The sequence below is a fragment of the Rhyacophila brunnea genome, unplaced genomic scaffold, assembly GCF_057557595.1.
Source record: "Rhyacophila brunnea isolate RB1 unplaced genomic scaffold, BYU_Rbru_1.0 scaffold_10, whole genome shotgun sequence".
Classification (NCBI taxonomy): Eukaryota; Metazoa; Arthropoda; class Insecta; order Trichoptera; family Rhyacophilidae; genus Rhyacophila; species Rhyacophila brunnea.
This window is the reverse complement of record NW_028232752.1, coordinates 18,949,232-18,973,600: the sequence shown is the minus strand read 5'-3', so window position 1 is coordinate 18,973,600 and position 24,369 is coordinate 18,949,232. Positions and strand designations below refer to the sequence as shown.

The 24,369-nt window shown below is 34.4% G+C and overlaps 2 protein-coding genes and 1 long non-coding RNA gene across 4 annotated transcripts in view; 1 reads left to right on the top strand and 2 right to left on the bottom strand.

The window, feature by feature from the left end:
- Positions 1 to 19,385, bottom strand: part of Moe (moesin) — a 123,007-nt gene extending 103,622 nt beyond the window's left edge. The window contains exons 1-2 of one of the 2 annotated variants that reach the window (XM_085952000.1): positions 19,253 to 19,385; positions 18,855 to 18,894 (exon numbers count right to left, since the gene is read on the bottom strand). In XM_085952000.1, the coding sequence (XP_085808126.1) occupies positions 18,855 to 18,866 (12 nt within the window). In that variant the 5' untranslated portion in view covers positions 18,867 to 18,894; positions 19,253 to 19,385. The remainder of the gene's footprint in view (positions 1 to 18,854; positions 18,895 to 19,252) is intronic. The other variant, XM_085952010.1, reaches the window with a different exon arrangement.
- LOC147078961 (uncharacterized) overlaps positions 1 to 24,369 on the bottom strand; it is a 799,973-nt gene that overhangs the window by 531,138 nt on the left and 244,466 nt on the right. The gene's annotated exons all lie outside the window — the stretch shown is intronic.
- On the top strand, positions 19,657 to 22,015 carry LOC147078972 (uncharacterized). Its single transcript, XR_015070849.1, has 3 exons — positions 19,657 to 20,101; positions 20,708 to 20,894; positions 20,979 to 22,015. It is a non-coding gene; the product is annotated as an uncharacterized LOC147078972 (long non-coding RNA).

Sequence of the window (24,369 nt, the reverse complement as noted above, 5' to 3'; positions counted from 1 at the left end):
ACAGAAATTAATACACACGAGTCCTAATCAGTGAATGGTATGAATTATTAAGTTGTACGATTCTATGTTTGGACCACACACGCTATCCTAGCATTATCACGTCTTCACACATGTTGTGCGCGTAGCGTGGCGTAACGAATGAGAGACAATCAGGGTCTCAGGAAGGACCTCCCAACACCATGACTGAATAGAATGCACCAAAGTGTGCAGGTTTCTAGTTTGACTCCAATTATTACTACCGTGGCCGCGCTTAGAGATTAAGTATATGAGCCACAAATGTATTAAAAATTAATAATATAGTCGCATGGAAACCAGGTCATCGGATCAACTGAAGGTTAAATAGGCTCGCGGAACTCTTTTACCTTTCAACTGACATATCATGGGGACACTTCCAGAGGACATGGTTAGCATCGTGCGATTCATCACATAAGCATGAGGGATTATAATAGGTTACGCTAGTGGTATTCAAATTGAGCACCATGAAGCCCTGGGGCGTCCAATGGTGTTTACTACTATTTTATATTCCAGATTGCACCATTTTTTTGACCTCTATCGCTTCCTCTCAGGATAATACAATTGCTTTTAAAAATTACCTATCTCACCGCAGCATCTGGTTTTAAAAAATACTTTCAAGAAGATAATAATAGGTATAGAAAAATACACATTTATTCGAGATATGAAAGTACCATCAACGATGTCCCGTGATGTGGCAATATGAATAAAGTTATGTGTTGCTTGGGTGCGGCAAATTTTCGCCTGCAGCGCTAACAATATGCGTATGTCAGATTTTATAAAAGATACGTGTAAAATTAGCAAAGTAATGTAGTAGAAGTTGGCAAATTATAATGAATTGAGACCAAACTAATATGGGGTGGCATTTTCCCTATGGGTCAAGTTTGATTCCAAGATTTGAGAAACTGCATGAGAAGAGCAGCCTCCACCAACCTACCAATTGATATTTGTAGGTCCCCGTAAATTTTTTTTAGGCACATGGCGCTGCGGGATGATTTTTTTTTGAAAACCACTGATTTGCCTACCAACGTACAATCAATGATTAAGAAGCGAATGACTAAACAGTAATTCTTCATAAAGTGTCAGGTAAGATATCTTACCTTAACACCGTTAACACCCACGGTGGCCGCGCGGCTTAATCGTTGGACTATCACGCCGTGGGTCTCAGGTTCGAATCCTGGGTCTGGCAAGTATACATATTGTTTTTCAATTTGTGTGTGAGTCCAGGGAGGGTATGGACCTAATAGGTTGAGCAAGTGGCTGACATCCATTTCTCGTAAAAAACAAAATCTGTTAATACAAACCTCTACTCTGTGGAGGCCCATATGATCCTATTAGGATCGGACATGGTCGAAAATTAAAAAAATAAAATAAAAAGATATCTCTAAACGGTGGATGTATATGCATGCTTCATCTTGGAGAACAAATGACGATAGCATGCTAAATTAGGAAAACGCTTACATATTAGCGAGCCCCTTGTTAATTTATTTGCCCATCAACAAACAACGTAGGCTGCATATTAGTTGGTTACAGCGAGCTCAAAAGTTCAGTGGAAAAGGAGGACGAGGTAAAAACTGGGTACCTCTTCTATGCGAGTAAACAGTTATCTTCTCGATACTTGCCCAGGTAAGTACCTGTTATTGACTCGTAAATTGCACGGTCGGGGTCAGTTACACTGCAATTACAGATGCATAATAAATACGACGCCGACCGCAACGCACATTATCCAAAGCCACGTCGAGGATTTGGCACAGAGAATGATCATTGGTTATATTCGCCTTCGTGATTTCCGAAAGGGTTTTCAATCCTCTAAAATTCACACCAGTTCCGACAATACCCATGCCTTAGCTGCCGTCTTACAGTGACGTCCCTACATATCGCACCCCCGCAACTAAACCGCCACAAGTCCAAAATTACGTGTTTTGAGTTAATTACTACGTTTCACTGCCTATCGTTCATAGTATATGTACCGAAAATTCATCTTTCTAAGTCATCAAATTCAAGTCAAAAATTCATTCAAAATCTAAATATATTACAAAAACACAGTACAAAAATGCGAAAGGTAAAAACTTCAAAGCTGATTTTCTCTGTTTGACGTTTTTTGGATTGTGGCAGTTTAGTTGCGAGGGTGCGATTTATGTTACTTTCAATAGTTACGTCCGTATGCATTCAAGCTTGCCACGTAACCGAAACGCGCATTCAATATTGGTAATATTTATGGATATTCCGGTGACTTTGTATAATCGCCCTAGTATTGGTTTGTCCAAAGCGACAATATGTGAAATGTTCAGGAGACGAAAAACAAAGTTCATTACCTTATATTTCTATACTTGAAGATCTTTCATATTTATTTATTTTACATACCTAGTGAGAGATACATTATATTAGAATATATTAAAAGAGTAATCCAGGGATACTACTTATATAATTAAAAATAATCTTATTTATTTAACAGCAGCTACTGCACTTTAGCAGCGACCGCTTCGAATTCTCACAAAATTAATATAAAAATTATAACGTATTCAAATGTGTAATGAAGACGTAGCCACGAAAAAAGCTAGATAACTTGGAAAAGGATAAGCGATCCGTTGACCAATCAAGTAGTAGAGGGCGGTATCCGCATAACAACCCTCGGCGCCGTTTGGTCCACACATTGGACAAACCAATACCGAATGATTGTTTTGTACGGTGGTTTCTTGGACATTGTTGCAAAAAATATCTGTTTCTAATGAACAATATAATATTTTTGCGTTTATGTAAAAGAAAATGAACTGCATTAAATAATTTCGCCAAAAATGGATTTTCGCAAAACCAATACTAACTATGGCATACGGTATTTCAAACAATATATGGCCTGACGCATTGCCAACTCAAGTAGAAAGCCGATACATTCACAACGACTGGTCCTACTTTTTCCGCCCCTCCCGTTGTTGTCTATGTATGAACTGCCATTGCCTGTCATTGTTCTATAGAGTGCTCATACCGACGAGTCTGTCGTGTTCACACAGGAAATGGTTTGATTTGAATAGATAAGTTACATGATAAATAATACACCTTCTACAAATGTAATGCATAGATAAATGTTACATATTTTTTTGAAATCGATATTACCACCGGTTTTTGTATGAAGGACTAGTCGGACTTTGACAGCTGATGAATAACAGGAATGTATATTATTTATAATTTATTATTATATTTGATTTGAGAATTTTTATAGTTCAATTTGAAACGAGAAAGGGCGAATCAATATGTCAAGCAATCAGGGATCTGATTTTGACAGCTAAAAAGTGGACCACTCGTTTCTTGTGCAAAAAGTTATGCTCAGGCTTTATTAATCTAAAGATGGCGGTGCCTGACGTAAACAAGATTCGGCTACAAAATATTCGTTTACGTCGACTGGTTTCGCATTTCTTTCTTATTAATCTGCTCTGTGGTTGAAGTTTTGAACTCTTTCATATTACAAAAAAAATGTCTACGCACAGACGCGAATAGCATTGTTCTGTCGGTGTTTTGGCGGCCACCATTCCTCGCCGCTGCACGACGCACCTTTACAACATAATCACTGATGGATGAGGAGAGGGGTGATCAATTGAGAGGCAAGTGTCAAGGGGGGAGGAAGCTGGTCAGGTGCGGTTGACCCACTGATCACTATGTGGTCGTACCCACTTACGAGCCCGCCATCAGTAGATATTGAATGCCGACGGACCTCGCATATACGTCATTTTTATCTCATCATGCGTGGCACTTGGTTGATCACCAACCACTACCGATTGGGTTAATATAACTATATTGCATCCATAGCAGTAGCGAAGGATGGAGGTAGGCTGTTAAGATCCGCCATATAGTGCACATTAAACTTTGTTAGTCATACGTATTTGTTTTTATTGATACAATTTACATATGGTATTGGTTAGCTTTTAAAAATCAATTAAACCCTGCCTAAACCAAACCATAATAGTTTTGGTATATTTTGGGCGATACGACAAAATTGTGGACACTTTTTCATTCATACTTATTTGTTTTCGTTGAATTAAGAATACATAATGTCATTGTTGGTCCATTTTTTTTATATTCATCAAGCCCTGCCTAAACCAAACTATAATAGATAAAAAATATTATTCTACCCATAAAATATCCAAAGTTATGTATGATTTAATTGCATAATTTTAGATATTTTATAGATAGACGAGTATTTTTTTAATATTATCTATTGTGTATTGGTTTTCGCAGGGTTTAATTGAATTCTGTAAATTCTAATTTATGTCGGATCTTAATAGCCTACCTCCGCCCTTCGCCACTGATCTATAGTGATATCACACAGTAGCGTGTCGTATGCAGTTGGCCGTAACACAGTTCACCGTGAGATATAGTATAAGAAATAGATAGCCGTATAGTATTGAGATCAAATTAATGTCTAAATAAAACGTAATAAAACCAACCGGAATACAAGAGAAAGATAAAAGAAAATAGGTAGGTAAGTAAATTAGAAATACGATCACATCGTATAATTTATATAAAATTCTGGTAGGTGCTGCAAATATCTGATAATAATGATACAAATCAATATCAAATAAATGTTATTATTGAATTTAATAGAATTGTAAGATTGCTCCACGAAAAACGCAGATTTTTTTGATCTCTACGATGAACTGTGCTACGGCATACATATTTTATTAGAATGCAATATGGCACTCATTACGCTAATCGAATTTTACAGCATTCACATAATAATTTTTAAAACATAAAAAATCACGTAATAGTTATGTGAGTAAAACAAAATAAGAAGAATATACAATTATAGTAATCAATGTGTAGTAATTATACCTATAAGTACCTAACGCCAAGCAACGCGTGGCAATTTGTTCCATGATCTTGAAAATTTTAATTTTAATTAACTGGATTGTTCAGTTTATTTTAAATAGTATTTCTCCAAAGTGCGGCTGTTAATTACCTATTATATTATACCGTTTATATATTATTATATATGTTTGATAGGTACAAATAAATAAATTATGATTTAAAAATATTTGCATTTAATCAGTGTTTGACTATTACATTACAAAATATTATGATTTGTTCCGTAATAACTAAAAAAAATACTGAATGAATACTGACAATTAATATTGCACAGTTTGTGGATTACATTATTGGTAGGTAAATATGTAGCAGTCCGTAAAGGTTCCGAAGTTAAGATACGAGGGTGGGTCAATAATTCCTTAGAAAAAAGCATTAAAACAGTTTTTATTATTGTATTTTTTTTTTATTTCTCAACATAATCTCCTTGGAGCTCAATACACTTGGTTAGACGTTTCTCAATTTTTTTTAAACCGTCAGAAAAATAAGTTTTCGGAAGGTCCTCAAAATAAGCATTTGTCCGATCGATGACTTCTTCATTTGAAAAAAAACGTTGTCCACTTAGCCATTTTTTTAAGTTTGGGAAAAGGAAAAAGTCACTGGGGGCTAAATCTGGCGAATACGGTGGGTGGTCGACCAATTCGAACTTCAATTCTTCAATTTTAGCCATTGATAGTAAACATGTGTGAACACGGGCATTGTCCTGATGAAAGAGGATTTTTTTCCTGTTTAAATGAGGCCGTTTTTCTTCAATTTTGTTTTTTAGCTGGTCCAATAAAGATGCATAATAATCCCCTGTTATTGTTTTTCCTTTTTCCAAATAGTCAACGAAAATAATTCCACGTGCATGCCAAAATACAGTAGCCATAACCTTACCAGCTGATTTTACGGTTTTCGCCTTCTTTGGACATGGTTCGCCTTTCGCAATCCACTGCTTTGACTGTTCTTTCGTCTCGGGAGTATAGTGGTGTATCCATGTTTCATCTACAGTCACAAAGCGACGAAAAAATTCATCCGGATTGCGTTGCATGAGCGACAACAGGGCTTTAGAGGCCACCACCCTATTGCGTTTATTGTCGACTGTGAGCAAACGCGGCACCCATCTTGCAGAAATTTTTTTCATGCCCAATTTGTCATGTAAAATAGAAATGACGCTACCTTTTGAGATCCCTGTAACCTCAATTATCTCACTCAACTTTAATCTTCGGTCACTTAACACCATATCGTGGATTTTATTGATCATTTCTGGTGTAGTCACCTCTACAGGACGTCCTGAGCGTGGTTCATCCTTTGTTGATGTACGACCACGTTTAAATTCATTTAACCAGTTATAAATAGTTGCAAGTGAAGGAGCAGATATGCCGTGAACTAAATCCAACTCATTTTTTATTTCCTTTGCTGTTAACCCTTTTATATTAAAATGTTTAATAACAGCTCTAAACTCAATTTTCTCCATTTTCCACAAGCAAATTTTTTTTTAAATGTACGAGAAACACACAATAACCCGACCAATCTGATTGAAACTTCGCAGCATACTGAATCGGTAGTGCCGCTGCATGAAAACAAACCGCTTACAGTACTAGTCGCGCCACCTGTCGGCTTTTCTAAGGACTTATTGACCCACCCTCGTAACTTTCCGAAAACAATGCACTTGCAACACTTTAACACGAGAGGGTAGTGGTCAGATAGCAGTGACGGTGAGGCTGGACGCGCGTCTATATTGAACCGCAGTCATTCCATTAATTATAAAAAAAATAATCAATCGAATCAGTTTATAATATCTACATTTTCTATATTTAGTATAAGTACCTACATACTTACTTCCCTTATGTAGTCTGTCTACTGTTTATTTCCGTATTTCACACAGACGAAATCCCGGGTTATAGCTAAATTACATAACCAATGGAAGAGGGGAAATGAGACGCTATACTATCAATATACTATAAAGCCCACTATTATAATATTATAGTCAGGCCGTGACACGAAACTGTAAACTTCGATGGTAGGCAGTGCTAGTTATTGCTCATACTTCGAATGCAATAATATGGTTAACTGTTTGTAGAAAATGATGATTGTTGCATATTGTAATAAAATAAATGGTAATAATATTTTGAACGAAATATGTAATATGCAGTCAAAATCTTTATTTACTGCGAACACGTTACCGCATTGCATTGGAATATAATCAATAACTAGCTTACTAGCACTACTTCGTAAATCGCAATTCAGTGTCACGACATTGTCGACTTTGGATAGATCCAGATTAAGCTATAGTTGCAAGACGATGATGTTGATCGATTTATACAAATTAAATCTATTATCCCAACGATCGCCTATTGTGAATTTGCGCATACCGCATTGCACGTAGAAAGTACACGTGTACCGATCCAAAACCTTTAGCGATTAGTCGAATCAATCAGGGCGGTGGGGAGGTAGCGAGTAAACCTGCGTGGCTCGGAGAAATTCCTCGGCAGGTGAATGTTGTCCCATTCAGCTGTTTGCGTTGGTCTAGCAACAAACTACTCAGCCAGTGCCTGTCAATGTTCTATACACGGGCAACCCCCGATGATTCTGTAAGCATCCGGCATATCTGAGTGATTTGCCGTCATATTACTATACAAATTCGGTTGATGATTAAACGAATTCAAACGCAAAGATAATCAAGTAAAGTATAAAAATCAACTTGTAAAGTTCTCTACCCAGAGGTGGTATGTCTCAATTCAGTACCAACAAAGAAGTTTATGTCGGACAATTCTCACTGTTTTACTTTTTTATTCAAAACAGACCATATTGCTTGATTCCTATTGAATCCAATTGGCTTGGCTCGTATTATTTATGCTATTTCTGAACTTTTTACACGGTCTGGCTCTTTTTCCGTAATACCCCGTACGGACCTTAATCTCAAATTACACAGGTGGATTGCGCTGATTGCCACGGTGATAGGTGACACTTGCCTCTCGCCGATCTTCGATTGAGTTGTCAGCAAAAAATAGGAATTATTCTATTTTGGTCACTACAGTTAACGATGCAAAGATCCAGAATGATATTTAATGAACGGGGCGATCCGCGCGGGCGATCGGCGTGAGATTATGCCAGTGTAATTTTGCCTTCACCCGCAAGAAGTCAGGGAGACAGTCAAGAGTACGAGTTTTTGTATCGGATATACCAGGGTTGGCGAACCTTTTTATGTACGCGTGCCAAAATTTCCCATATATTATTTTTCAACTGTCTGACGTGCCGAGCAGTTTTTCATGAGGAAAAAATAGTTTTTAAAAATTCTATTTAAAAAAAATGATGATGTACTACTATTAGCTTCGCCAAGTTTTTGTTTCTTATTTGGTGCAGTCATTTTTTGTGATAAGGGACATTTTTAGGGTCAAGTCTTAACGGCCAGACGTTCTGTTCTAGTGGGCGCGCGCACTAGCTAAAACACCCAACGATATTGCCAACAACTTTCAACGATCTGTATTTTATGAATATTATGGTAAATTGTATTAATATTTCAACCAATGTTGCTTTACAAGTTAATAATAAGTATTGCACAATGAGTACACTCGTATTCCATTAACGTCTTCGAAACTAGTTTACCTTGCGCTGAAGTGATGTATTAATAATAAATTACTACCTACTAGCACTCTGATAATAGCTAGTCATAAAGTTAATTCTATTCGCATTAATCTAATCACACCGTGTAAAAAAATAATTAGTAAATACTTGAGTAGGTATATAAATTAAAAAAATAAGTAATAAAAAGATTAATCCATCGACAAGGGCTTTTTTAGTAAACGGTTTTAGCATCTTTAACGTGGAAACACGAAAAACTGCAATGAAAAACTGCACACAGTATTTCAATGGTTTGTATTGAACAAGCAAAGTACTTCACAAGACTTAGTAAAATTGTATAGTCAGGTTAGGTTACCTGTCTCGGAATTATTTAATAAGTTTTCAAATACATGATATTATCATAAAATAAGCAAATATATTTAAAAAAATATATTTCTGTTTCGAGAAAACGTCATATATTGTGAGTTTGGGTCTAGATCAGGTCTGGGCAAACTTTTTGGATGAAGCGCCATTAGGAATATAAAATGAATGGCGGGCCACGAGTAAAATACTATTATACAACGTTTTTATTAGGTCGTATTCTTATTTGTCCGGTGGTTGTTAATCAAGTACAAATCTTGCAATTGATTTTTAACTAACTTCCCGACTAGCTAAGACATTTGAAACTTTTAGAATATATCAGAACACGATGCCAATGTATTCTTTTAATACTTTTAGCTATCTTTAAGTAGAATTGAATTAATTTTCAGTTAATTCTGTTTTGTATGAAAGATTATTTCGGAAGAAATTCGTAATCCAATCCACTATTATTGTTTGCTAGGGGTCTGGGGTCCTAGCAACTAAATTAAATATATACGTGCGTTACTATGGAAATCAATATGAAATGTCAAAATAACATTTCAGTATTATTTCCATCAAGTACAAATTTTTTTGATCGTTTTCAACAGAAATTTTAAAAACGTTGTAAATAAAAAGTTCTTTTTATCTTGTAATTATGTAAACATACCTATGTACATTATCATGAAAAAGGAATTTCAACATAAAAAATAATAGCTAACAATCAGGTGTCAGGTGTTGAGATTCTTAAACTACTTGTAATGTTCATCGGTGATGATTGTTCCTCAAGAGTTTTTATTGATATTCATAATTGAAAATGTTTGTTCACATAATAACATGTAGGTTTATCTAAAAAAATGGGTTAAACGTAGAAAAAAGTAAACTTTTTCGGAAATACAATTAAAGCTTGCGGGCCCCACATAAATAATTGGCGGGCCGCAGATATCCCAGGCCTGGTCTAAATTACATATAGCGATTATAGTCAACAACTGATATTTGTAAAAAAAAAACTATTAGGTATATTGTGATATCTTTAACAGTTAGGTACGTCCTAATCAAATAAGTCAAATCCTAATTTATCTATCTTCTAGCATTGATATATATCTCAAAATAAATAACAGATAGCAAATCATTAAATATTTATTTCTACTGTAATAAAAAAATACTGATTTTCTTTTACAATTATCGTCATTTTGTTGAGTTATTCTCATTCATTATGATGTTGTAAGACGTAACAAGATTGTTAATGGTTTTTGTAAATATTATGTTGTGCGGAAGTACAAAACGATACAGCCTCTGCTAGGTAAGGTCAAACTGCACTGGGCAATCCTACCACATTAAACCCGACGAGAAGATAACATTAAACTATAACGGTATAACTCGGGATGACAATTGATATTAATTAAAAATGACTGTAGTGGAAAATATATTACCATATTAGTATGTATGTAGTGTGTTTTAAATACTGGGCAAAATTAAGCATGGCGATGTCTCGCGTAATGTTGACGGAAAACGAAGAGACGATCTTAATGATGGTACGGCTGCATAGTGCATTGGGCCGTCCGACCTGGTCGCCACAAAGGCCAAATATAATGCTTTAAAAAAAATGCAGTCTTATTGCGGACGTGAAGATCTCTTCACATAGTTTAGCTTTAGTATGCCAATATTGTTTTAGCTTTTTTTTTACATATATGTAAATTAATTAAAATCATTTACGTTTGTTAATTTTCCGTACTCCTCTCTCCCATGGGCACTTTTAATAGAAAGTCTCTGTAAACTCAGTCATAGCACACTTGAGAGACTTGGGCATCTGGTCCTAAGACATTCCCAGGGTCGTAAACAACTGCAGATGTTTCACAACCAAATGTAGGGCGTCGTGATACGCTCGATTAAGACCGAGTGTGGTGCGGGGCGGTTTAATCGGAGGAAACTATTAGGTAGGTGCTGTGCCCATCGGATCATCAACTTGGTCGTCATAGAGGTCAATTTTGTTGCATTTAGACAATTACTTAGAATTTAGATTATTCAGCAGTTTTGTAAATAAACGTCATTGTCATTTACCACATTTTTTTAAATTTAGCCTGTATAGTCTATAATACGCTCCTCTCTCCCATGGGCACTTTAACTTAAAATCATGTAAATTCAGTCAAAACATACTTAACTAACTTATCTCAGGAGTAGTTACATAAGCTTGGGTAACTACTCCTGAGACATTCCCAGTCATAAAAAATATTGATTCTTCACATCGAACGTATCTGATAAGTACAACAGGCGGGTAAACTTCACTAGCATAAGTGCAAGAACGTAGTGGTCGCGCGGTGGCGTCGCGGCGGCGTCTTGCGAAACTCAAACGTATAACCGTGTGTAAATGTTCGTAGACAGTGTCTTTTTTGGGCATAATACACACGGTTATACGTTTGAGTTTCGCAAGACGCCGCCGCGCCACGCCCGCCAAATCACTACGGCCGAGCACTGACACTGCCCAATCGTGAATTTTCTTTATTGTCGCCCACGACTACAATCGCATCGTCCGGTGTAAAATGGGCATTAGAGACACAGATTAAATACAAATTATATCAATGAATATACATTATACAACATGGAACCTTGGAGATAGGCATTGTAATAAAATTGCACGCGCCAGGTATCTATGGGCTGCATCGGACATGCGAAAAGCCAGCCGTGAAAAATGGTTTATGAAGCAATAAGACAGGTAATAATAAAATAATTTATATTAGTAAATTGTTCCGAACTTGGCATAAAAAACGCATCATGTTTTCTTTGCCAACAGTCTCGGTCAAGGAAGTATAGAATCATCAGTTAAAGTTTTGTAATACCTCGCATTTTTAGGCTAATGCCGTCTACTAAGTAATTAGCATATTAAGGCAACTAATCCATAAGAAAAAGGAATCAATAAGTCAAGATTACTTTGGTGTGATTGGGAAAAAGCTATAACGTACGTTAGGAGCACTGGATGGAATTACAAGTGTAATTTCATTGCGGCCAAATCCATCCAAAATCGTAGTAACAGACTAGCGAGGAAGGACCTGATTTTTACATAGAGAGGGACGCAGTCGAGACATCTTACTTGGGAGATACATCGGACAGACCCCTAAAATTCAAGGTCCGCCGTCAAACAACAAAAAATGAAAGCCGTAACAAGAAATAACATTTTTTAAATGTTGGTAGTTAAAGTAGTTAGGGTACCAGCCCCATGTCCTAAGAACAACAATTGTCGCCAGGGGTAAGGGGGAATAGAGGATTACGTGTAAAAACTATGGGATTTTTAGTTCCCCAAATGTCAGGTCATAATATGGAATACTAAATTGCTGAAGAGAAAAAATATGATAGGTAAGAATTGAAAATCATGTATATGTAATTCAATAATAAAACTATTGTCAATAAATCATTGTCAGAGATGAGGGTTGTTTCTTTGCATCCGTGTTTACTTTTGAGTTAGGGAAAAATGCTTATAATTACATCTAACTGTTTCAGCCATCATTAAAACGGCATTTTAATTAGAGTCCACGATAAATTAATATTGTTGTAATATTTTTTTTATAAATTGCAAGGACCCAATGAAATGGGTGACTTGGGTAACTGCTCTGTCACTGTATTTTTAGCTAGTGAATACTTATGTGCTGTATGGAACCGTTTACGCCATTTGGTAAAGATGGATACATCCTTGAATGATGCCTGTCACATACCAACGGGATGTTTGAATCTGACTCCTGTGGCAAAAGTGCACATTCTGGCTGAATATCCACCATATTATGGGCATACATCGGCGCAATCACGCCTAAAATCTAGGAAAAGTTTCCTTCGGTCACACAAGGAGATTTCGGAGCAGCCTGCAGTGGAAAGAATGGCGAGATGGAGCCAGATGTTAGATTACGCACCCTTCTCAATAGTGCCAGATGAGAAGCTGCCATCTGGAGGTATGCATGACTGGATGAGAATGAATCGAATACGAACGAGAGTAACTAGGACCAATGACAATATGATGAAGTGGGGATACTCCGATTATCCTTCAAACTGTGGACGTGGCGCCGAGGAAACTGCGGAACATGTGATGGTCCATCCGTTCGTACCAACCAGGTGCAGCATCGATATGTTTAAGGCCAGTGACGGTGGCCAACGCATGGTTGGGGAGTCACATTAGTGGATGGGTAGTGGAAACCATGAGCAATTAAAAACGTTTTAAGAAATCGCTATTAATACAATCTTCACATATCAAGAATCAGAGAAGGAAGTTAACTCCAACACTCGTTTTTACAAAATACTATATTAAATTTGGACTCATTCACTTTAGGAACTGAACATGCCAGTTATCTCTCGAGAGGTACTGGATATAGCCCGAATCCACGTCAGCGCGTTGTCATCAGTTTGATGGATGGGTAGTGGGAATCATGACCTGGACAACCTAATTTTACAACAAACAATTGGTGGACTATGACGTGACAATGAGCGGGTGATATTGAATGAATGTCTTACGACAAACGTTACGTGCATTGTGGAAGCTAAACTATCTAGGCGTTGATGGTTCGGTTATTGGCAATTCGTCCAACAAACCACCCGAAGATGTGAATAATATGTAAGACACGCAGAACAGGAAGCTTCGAGGCCGGTTTCGGTTTATTATTTAATGACGATGAGGCCATGAAACGCAAGAAATACAAAGCCTGACGAGTGTACTCAAATATTACCAATATCGAACACGCATTTTGTTTACGTGACGTAACTAAGTATTGAAAATAACAATTATTAGTATTTAACCCACGGTTCTCCACTCTCGAGAATTAAACATTTTTACAGTCTCACCCAGAAGGCAAAAAGCTTCCCTTGCTTTTGTGTTCCCTGATAAGTCAGGGCGAATATTACAAACACCATTTGGTTGAAAAAAATTACATGTGAATTTCACCTACCCAGAGGGATTCGAACATGGACAACTCAACGCACTATCCCTGTTGCTAATTAATAACGTACGTTAGTAGATAATATTGTAGATATTAATTTATTGTGAATAAATCATAAAACAATATATTTTTGTAGTTCATTTTATAGGTAGGTGCACTGGCTATACAATTAGATGTGAATTTTGACTTACCACTCGCACAACCTATCTCATCCATACTCAGTATCCAAACACACATTGAGAAAGCAACCTGTGAACCCGTCGATCGTGGGTAAATAGTATGTTTAAATTATTAACGAAGGTTATTTCATGGCTAACAGATCCATTAGTAATAAAATATACCGACCACAGGTATTCGAACATCCGACAAAATAGTAGTATAACCACAATATAAAATCTGACACTGAAATATGTAAATTTTATAATCATTAATTCAGTACAAATTATCGTGATCCACGTGTGCAGGTGTATGTGTTTGATTTTTTATAATAATTATTACGCGTGTCCTCTCATATAAATGACATAATAATATGGAAATCAAGCAATAGTGTGCAATTAAGTATCCATTGCAACATTTTCCGTAAATTTATTCAGAAATAATTAGTGTTATTAATATCCTGGCAATAAGTAGGCAGATAGTTTTTATTTTTTTATTTTAGTACATTCGCGCTATCATAATAGTAAGTCTATGGTATGGTATATTCTATATTTGAAATAATTACATAATATAAATATGCACCAAACAACAATTATTATTGCCATTGAACAATATTTATTTATACTGACCAAGTATGCAAAAATCTATTTTATAATAATATAAATCAATTAAAAGTATTTTTCTAGTTATCTCAATTTTTTTTTTAAACTTACAGGGATAATAATGCCAGATCCAAAAATATCTAATGCAAATTAGATAATATACAAAATATGTAAGTATTTTTTACAAATATTATAAGTGGGTCACTGACCAATTGCAATTGAAAATTTTCTTATGAAAAAAAACCTCCATCAATAAAATAATAATATTATAGTTGGCAGTGTTTCCACATGAGTCAGTCTACATTTGTATAGATAGGTAAATATTATATTATAAAATAATGCAGTATTGGCAAAATTTTAAATATTTACATATTTAATAATAGATGATTCATATTGTAATTATGAGCATATTAAATTTCTTAGTACTTACCTAAAAAATGAATACCTACCACAAAGGTAGTATAATATTGTGAAACTATAAATAGGTAATAACTTGTTGGAGTTTATTAATATTAGTTATTTAGGAATGTAAACTGAATGTCAAAGTACACATAAATTAAAACTGTAAATAATAGCAACTAATTTGTGTATGTAATTTGATGAATGATTGAGGAAGACAATGTATTAGTAAATCCTACTGTAAAAAGAATATTAATTAAATGAAAAATAAACAGACATGTTGGTTGGGACACAGAAGCAAGTTAAGTTCTATGGAGCACTGTACGATGGGATCTTTTATTTTTCTGTCAACCATTTATCCTGTCATACTATGACAGGCCCTCGATAGACAACTGGTAATGTTTCCACTTTTGAAGCGGAGGTTCTCAGGTTTAAATTCCAGGTCTGACAAATTCACACGTTATTCAATGTGTATTCGGACCGAATGGTTGAGCAGTGAATAACATCAATTTAATTTGAGGCTGTCAAGATTCACTTCGGATTGTAGAACAAAAATAAGCCAACGATGAGAATCCTTTTCTATGTACCTGTATAGAACAGCAAAATAAATAACATCTAATAGGATAGAAAGTATATAATTTGAAAACACTTCTGAAAAAATATATAACCAATAGATGAAATCTTTTTTGAAAAAGATACGACACTCAGCAGGATCAAACCTGCGTCTCTCGGTATTCGCGCCCACGCACATTGACCTCAAATTTTAACTAATAACTTTTCAATTTTTTTTTTTCTATTGGTTATACCTATATTTTCTCAGTAGTGTTTTCAAATTATGTATGTTCAATAAAAAGAATGTTACATTCTTAAATCTTGTGAATTATTCGTTGAATAAAAAAAATAGTTAAGTAGGTAGGTAATTGAATAGAAAATGATATATCTATGAGTAAAGTATTTAAGCAGTGATAAATCGTTTATCTTTACAACTTTGATAATGGTGTGACAACCAATATAGCTACTGACCAGTAAACCATTTCGTAGAATTTTATATAATGTATATTATCATTTTCTAATTGCAGGTCTGTTCAATTGGTATTACTTTTATCATGTAACCTATAACAAAAACTACTTAACTATAAAAAAAGATGTGAACGCATACTTTGGAGTAGGACTCCTAAGAAAACAAAATTTTTGACTGTTTGCACAATGATAAGCAGCTGATTTCACAATGATCACGGTACATAAATACGGAAAGTTCATAGTACATGAGATAACCAGCAATATATTGTGTTGGAATCTAAGATAAACTCAATATTTTACTGAGAATACAATAATTACTATTTTATTAAAGTATGGAGATAAAGTAATGAAAAGATTAAGCCTTGTTCTTTTACGGTTATAATACGGTGGTATAATGATATCAACCAATGTTCAATAATTTCATTAATCTATCTACTTACTTATAATGTTTTTATTTAAATAATATTTAATTTTCTTCCACCATCCATGAAAAATAAGATAACGTCTTCAATTACTGTATCAAATATCCATACAATACAGAAGGATTTCATATTTTACATACAAAAAGATCTCGTTGCTATAAAACAAGCTTTACCGTATGTACGATCACAGGTCGCAAGTGGAGAACTACAAGGTTCTAAGTGTTTGTCCTTGAAGAAACAAAAGTAACAATGAAGCAGCTTAGAATTCTACTTTATTGTTGGGTTTGTTTTCTCAAGGACGAATACTTAAAACCTTGTAGTATAAGGCTCGCAAGGTGTCTTGCCATTATAAACATAGTACATATAAATTTAAACGAGCTGCTCAGGTGTAAGCTATGGTAACGCTTTTTGTAAAACTCAGTTTTTTTTCATATAAATGATGTTATCCGAGACATCCTCTTTCATTGGGAATATTTTTCGTTGTGTAGTGCTACACTATGTTAACATGCATTTTTGGGATACATAATGTATGGTATCTGCAATGACATTATTAATGGACGACGCACTCAATACAGTAGCTAGCAAGTAAATTCGCATGTATAGGTAGACGTCACGCAATTTCCATTATGCAATATCACGCATCGGGAATTTATAGTAATATGACCTTTATTGTAATGGCGTTAGAGCAGTGTTTCTAATGTCAATGTTCATTTGAGCGAACCCGTTCGAACCGAACCATTCGGCAGACCCAACAAAAAGCATCAGGAATTTATAGCAATATCACCTTTATTGTAATGGCGCTACAACAGATTATGCCATTCGGCAGACCCGACAATAAAGTGAGTGTCATTTTTTTTTCCAGATGATTCGTCCATATTAATGTCATTGGGTATCTGACAATCGTTTCATGGCTATTATGGTAAGTGAAGCAAGATAGTGGAATGTCTACCGTTAACACGTATGGGAGTCTCACAATTAACAGAAAAACTTAATGAATTCAGTAAAATCTTTTGACAGCAGTAACAGTCTGATGGTACCGAATTAATGTAATAATGTCAACTCATAAAATAGTGAAGATATTATAAGCAGTGATTTTGTCTCTTCAAATAACAATATTTCGAAACATACTCTATGTCACTTAACATGGTTTATACCCGAGCCATTAAAATAATGCATGATTTACAAACATTCTTTGAGAAGATTAAATTTTATGTCAACTCAATATTAAGAGTATAGTAATGGAGTTCCACCGTGTAAATACTTTTTAAGAATGTAAGTTTAGTCCGTCATGTATGAATTACTAGAAAGAAGGTAAACTTTGGCCATGTCATGCGGCATCCTCTAAGATATCAACTTCTACATCTCATCATTCAATGGAAGATTTCCGGTACGTGAGGTCCTGGCAGAAGAATGTCCCGAATCACAGACCTATTTGAGCTCAGCACTTCATCCCTGTTTAAAGCAGCGACAGACAGAGAGAAATGATGACAAAAAGCGCAGAAAGAAGATAAATTATTTAAATACCTACCTGCATAAGAATTTATACATATTAATCATGTATTATTGAAAGAGAGTAGTAAGTTATGTTTTTATTTTTAAATATTTTAAAGAAGTCAACGTTGAATAGGTATTATTAATTTTTGTGATTGAAATAAAATTGTTGTAAACAAGGTAGGAAGATCATCTTATAATATTATACATCATTCAAAAACATACCGATTTTATTGAATAAAAATCAAAAACTTGGGACTGAATGGGATTTGAGCCCACGTCCATTGCAATCAAATATATAAAGCTACTGGTTCAACTGCTATAAATGTCAATATTTTCTAACAGATATTCATTAAATGAATCGTCAAATATCGATATTATTGTGCACTAATCGCTCTACAGGACGCAAGTGAATGAATGCTATTAAATAATATCATTTACTTCAAATATAAGAACTACTTCATTAAATGTTTTTTAGTGGATGCCAATGGACTTGTTTACCCGTCTTGTGTGGATATTTGATGCAGAAAAAGAGGCTTTTGTTATTCTATATTGTTTTCCTTTTCATATTACTAAAAAGACGTTATTTGAAGAAGTATTATAGTTCAATAATTTAAAAATAACTGATAAAAGTTCGATGACAACTTGGTAACTATGATATACCACTGAATTATACACACCATCGCTGTATTTTGATGGCAGAGAAAACATGGTTTTGGCTTATTATAGTTGGAACTTGTGCAATATACTACCTTGTAGATCCTATTCTTTGATTTTAGATTATTATTATCGTGAATAAATCAAATATTTGGTGTTAAGTCGGTGATTCATAAAAAAAATATCTAGCTGACAATGTTATATTCCAAGTTCATTTCAATACCTTATGAGTATGTAGTTGTTATCCCAGGTGTGTTAAATGGTTACATGTTGAATACACACTTTATCTATAATATATACCTATATGACATGAACGAAATTAATTTGAATAAACTCCACTGTGTACATGGAATAATAATGTTATAAGATCGGTCATATTGTTGACATTTTAGTATACTTATTAAATTATATTTCAAAGCACTCACAGATTTCGGCATCTTGCTTTTATTTCAGCAGCCTCCACACCTGTAAGCATAGAAAATGTCTCATAAGATTCTCGAAGACAGGGTGACAGTATGGATGACATACATTTGTTTTAGAAAGTATTTCGTAAAATAAATAAAGAGAAACGAACGTTTGAAACGTCTCAAAAGGATAATACTTCTAGCGGTGTTGTTAATATTGTCAAGGGATACATAGGGGTAAACGTAAATTTCAGAAGAAATTAGAACATACAGCTTGACACAAGTAAAAAGTTTCGAGTAACAAGTGTCTATGAATTAACATCGCCGGGATAAGGCTCGGATATTGAGAACACTTTGAAACAAAGGCGAAAGATCTACGTTGTCAGATATTCACGCGAGTTTCGATCATAATTACTTACAGAAATTATAAAGTTAACAGGAAATATCACCGAAAACTCTGCATAAGTGGCACAGTCATATACACAATATTAGGCACACACCCAACCGGGCAAAAGAAATGTTGCGATCGCTCACTAGTCTCTGACTCTGTGTGACAACTCGATGCCGTGACACTAGACAAAACTTCTATCAAATTGTCTATTGATGTATTTAAACTGTCTTCAAAAAATCGTTTTTAACAATTATTATTGCATAGTATAGAATCTTTTTACTAAACGAAGCTTTAAAATTGATGAAATAAATTTTAAAAAAAAAGTCCAGGTAAAGAAATGATTTGAAAAAGTAGTAGGTAGGTACATAATTACAAAATAATAAAGATTGAAGTTTAAAAAACGGGTCAAACTTGATAAGGTTGTCTATGCCCGATTTTAAGGTTACGTGTTGCCAAATGCCAAAAAATCGAAGTATGTATTCTCTCTCCATAGATATTATTGATATTAATGTGCTCTCACATTGGCTCTAAACAGTTTAAACAAAAATGCCGATAACAAAACTACAATAAGACGATTATTGAAGTTCTACGTAACATATCTGTTCATTTAGTTTTCATAGTATTCAATGTTTTTTTTAACCTATCTTTTTTGTTGCCATTCAACCCGACCAGTCACGCAACAGGGATCCATAACCTTTTTTTATATCATCAATCCCTTCGAACATTTTTTATTAGTCTATACATGGTCTATGCTTCGAATGATTGGAACGGATTATAATGTTAATGTTACAATCATAATTTCGTTTATGACTGCGACTTCTAAATAGGTACCTACGACTATGAAAAACAAAACAAATAGTGCAACTACATTTCACAAGTAAGCATATTATTGTTATTTTAAATATTTATGTCAATAGCGGCTCTCGTGGTGCAGTGCGTAAGGCGCTGGCCTTCCTGGGCTCGATCCCGGTGAGGTCAAATATATTTACATAATCTAAATATGTAAATTCCTCAAGCCTGAGAGTGTTACCACTATTATTGGGCCACACGGCCTGTTGTGATGTTTAATAAAGAAAAAAATATAAAAAAAAATATCGTAACAGGCATTAGAATAATATATTTTACGGATGGTATCTTTCGTTGACGCGTGGACACAATTGTGTTTATTTGAAGGTCCGATGCACACCATCGTATGTATATAATACGTGTATTTTGTTTGAATAACAGGGCCGCATTTTCAGACAATACGGGAATATATTATATAATATTTATTATAATCAATTATAACTGTTTTCATTTATTATAATGATGTACCTACACAGTTTTTTCATATTATGCATAGGTAAATGTGTATGTCAATAAGTACCTATTCATTTCATAAAATGAAAAGATAAACACACAAAAGTGTTACTACAAAGTTTAACGATTTCATATTTTTTGTGAATAATTAATGATATTATACTATTGACTTTTGGCATAACAGATTTCCACGGGACCAAGTACGGCATACGACTTGGGCGACAGCAATTGGTCGTTCGAATTGGAAGCCACCAAATTTCCATATCGTCTGCTCGGTATATTTATACGATGTGTCATTTATATGTTGGTACCAAAAGTGGACTGAAGAGGCTGACTATCACGGCTATTCTGCGCAGTCGCCAGACTCAACGGTAAATAAATATAAACAATGCCAATGTACCATGTAATAGGTATATTGTAATAATTTTAAAATTTTTATCAATGCTTATTTACAGAAAGTCTTAAATACTGAACACACCCCTAACAAAAAGCTGAAAATAACTTGTTTCCGATCGCCAACTAAAAACAATGACGCCCTGGTTTCGGAAGTTGGAACTCCGCGTAAACGACAGCTGAGGAAACAGGTTGAAGAACTGGCAGAAGCGAGAAGAAAAAGATTACTAAATCTAATCAGAGAGTTCGACGGTATGGAAAAAAAATTCTAAATAAAGACTCCAGATAAGTATCTCAATGAAAATTACTTGGCAGATTTAAAAACTATCAATGTAAAAAGCCAAGAATTAATAAATCGACAAATTTTGAGATGTAAACAGCCTAATTTTAGGAAAAAAATTGTAACTAGAGTTAAGATCTTTTGCATTAACATTTTAATAAACTATTCACCCAATGAAAGAACTTTAAAACACTAGTAGAAGTCTCCTACTTCTCGAACTTGGATGGTGTACTTAAAGATCAAAGAAGAAAGAAAATCGAATGAAATTCTAAAAAATATCATGGTTTTGTCAATATGGGATCAGGATTAGATGGGGATAACCTCACTTCTGCAAGTTGGTGTTTTTAATTGTTTGCATCAATAGCAACTGGAAATTACCGGTTGCATATTTTCTGGTCGATGGGGTAACGGGAGAGCAACGTGGTTCTCTCGTATAGCAGTGCTTGGAACAGGCACATAGTGCGGGGACTGACATAATTTTGCTTATATTCGATGGATGTCCTGCCAATATATCAATGAATAAAAAACTAGGTTGTTCACTAGATCCAAATAATTTAAAAACATCATGTCACCCTATCAGAGTACAGTGAGCTATTCATCTGGTCTCATGGTGGTTGTAATTACAATCCCTCAGCTAAGCAGTTTAAATCAATGTACAAAAAAATATTGGTCCATATTATGGAGTTGCGAGAATTTTTTAGTGGAAACTGCATTCCACCAGAAAAAAATTCAATAACAGGTCTAATTCAATTTTCAATCAAATTTTAATTTTGTATGCATATAATAACAATGCAGTTCCACCATGAATTGACAGTTAACAAAATAAAAGAAAAAAAATTGTCTGGTCTTTGGCTGGTAATATAATTATTATATTTTATTTTATATTACTTATTAGTTTTTTTGTCAAGGGTATCTATTCTGCTTTATTTTTAATTTTCTTATTAAAATGATAAAAGTACTTATTTAAATATTGGTATCTTCCCATGGCGAAGGGTGGACGTAGGCTGTTGAGATCAGATATAAATAGTGCACACTAAACTCTGTCAGTCAAACGTATTTGTTTTCATTGAACTACGACTATATGACATGTAGATAGTGTTTTGTTAGTTTTTAAAATTCAATTAAACACTGCCTAATCCAAGCCATAGTAGATGATAGTCAAAAAATATTTGCCATTAAGTCATACATAATTTTTGATATTTTATAGATAGAAGAATATTTTTTTATTCATTATGGTTTGATTAGGCGAGGTTTAATGAATTTTAAAATAACTAACTAGCACCATCTGTAATATTATTCTATAAGCAAAATGTTTTGTATGATTTTCCATATTATGTAGGAAATATTATGAGGAAGATTTAAACATATATTATAACATAATATATAGAATATAATCAGAATAGTTTTATTATCAATATTGCTTTAATTAGATAGCTGAACAAATTGTATTTATAATAGTCATGACAATGTTTATTATTTAATCTTGTTTCAATTAAAATGACGCAAATAAAGGTTATGATTTTTCAATAATTATTTTGTTTCATTTAAATAACTTAATTGGAAAGCCCATCCAAGGACGTACGAAAAAATATCTGAATTCTTAATAGTTATTATAAACTTTATACTGGCATATAATATAATTCCTCATTTAAATTATCAGATAGAGATTGACTGAAGTCCCCAATAAAGTAACCCATCATTTGTTCAAAGTCCCAGTTCATTTTTTACCACCCTCAAGGGAAATGTCTTGCATATCGACTGCTTAATTTGCAAACCACCTAACTGCACTTGACCAAAAATGATATTTTGATGGCATTTTGTTATAAAGCATGTTTTCACAAAAAAACTCCTAAACCTATAAAATAAGTGCGTTATCGTTCTTCACACAAAACAGTCAACTGCAGGTGCCAAATTTCCAATATCATAAATGGAACAACTCTGGTCTTCATATAAATTTTCTTTATATATAAAAGTGAAGCTAAATAAAATAAAATAAATAGAGCCAATCAAGTGTCATTCATTTAATATCTAAAATTGGTTGCGTAAATTATAATAATTGTCTTGTTATACAAACAATTTTAAATATTTATGTTTACTTGATTCTAACCTAACTTTATTGGAACCTGTTTGGAGGTGCGGAAAAGGTAAATGAATTACATTAAGTTTATACTACATTGTATTTTTAATGGTAAAAATACAGCATTGTGGTTAATGTATTTTGAAACCAAAACCTAACACAACCTACTGAGAATCAATCCAAAACCTAATACACTTCTGTGATCGTCATACCTATTTACGCATCTATTATACACACAAGACTGCTATTGAGGGTAGTTTTTCATATTTATGTATTGAGGTATTATAGTTGTTACAATAAGTGCTATATTTTAACAGCACCTCTCTTGGCTGTGTTAACTTTTAGAGTGAGATAGACAGTTTTGACAGACTTATTGTAACAATTATAATACCTCAATACACCTAACTACTACTACCCTCGACAGCCGCCGACAGCGGCTAATAGCAGTCTTGTGTATAGAATAGATGCGTTGGTCAAACTATTCTGGTTTTTACATAGTTACCGCCTGAAAAATAGGTTTTATCGAACATGCGAATATGCAAAACGCCGAGATGACATCTTGATTCCACGACGAATTCTTTCTACCGAGCCAAATTCCTTAACTCGTGAACAGGAAGAATTTGCATGGTGATCTAATCTTCAGCGGTTGTCCACTCGATTAGTGGCCTCTATCTCATCGCGTACTCTTGTCTGCCTCCTTATCCATTGGTTTTTTTTGTGGTCTTTACGCATTATGCTCAACATGCTACTCTGCACTGCTTGTAACTTTTGGATTTCTCTGCATTAAAGGCCCATTTTCAAGCATACGTGAGCACTGGTAGCACACATCGATCGAACACTGCGCTTAAGACACAGTGTGAGGTCACTTTTGAAGATACTATGCAGACGCATTGTGCAAACCCTACATATATGCACACGTCTGCTGACGGTTTGAAGGATTTTAATGGGGCACTTTGAAGTAGTTTGAACTGATCTGTGGTGTGCCCACTAACATACAGTTTTTGATTGTAGTTTGCTCAGCTCTCCGTATATGGGCTGCTAATGGATGGTCATTTTTTAATATACTATTCACGCGCCCAAATGCACTCTATGCTAG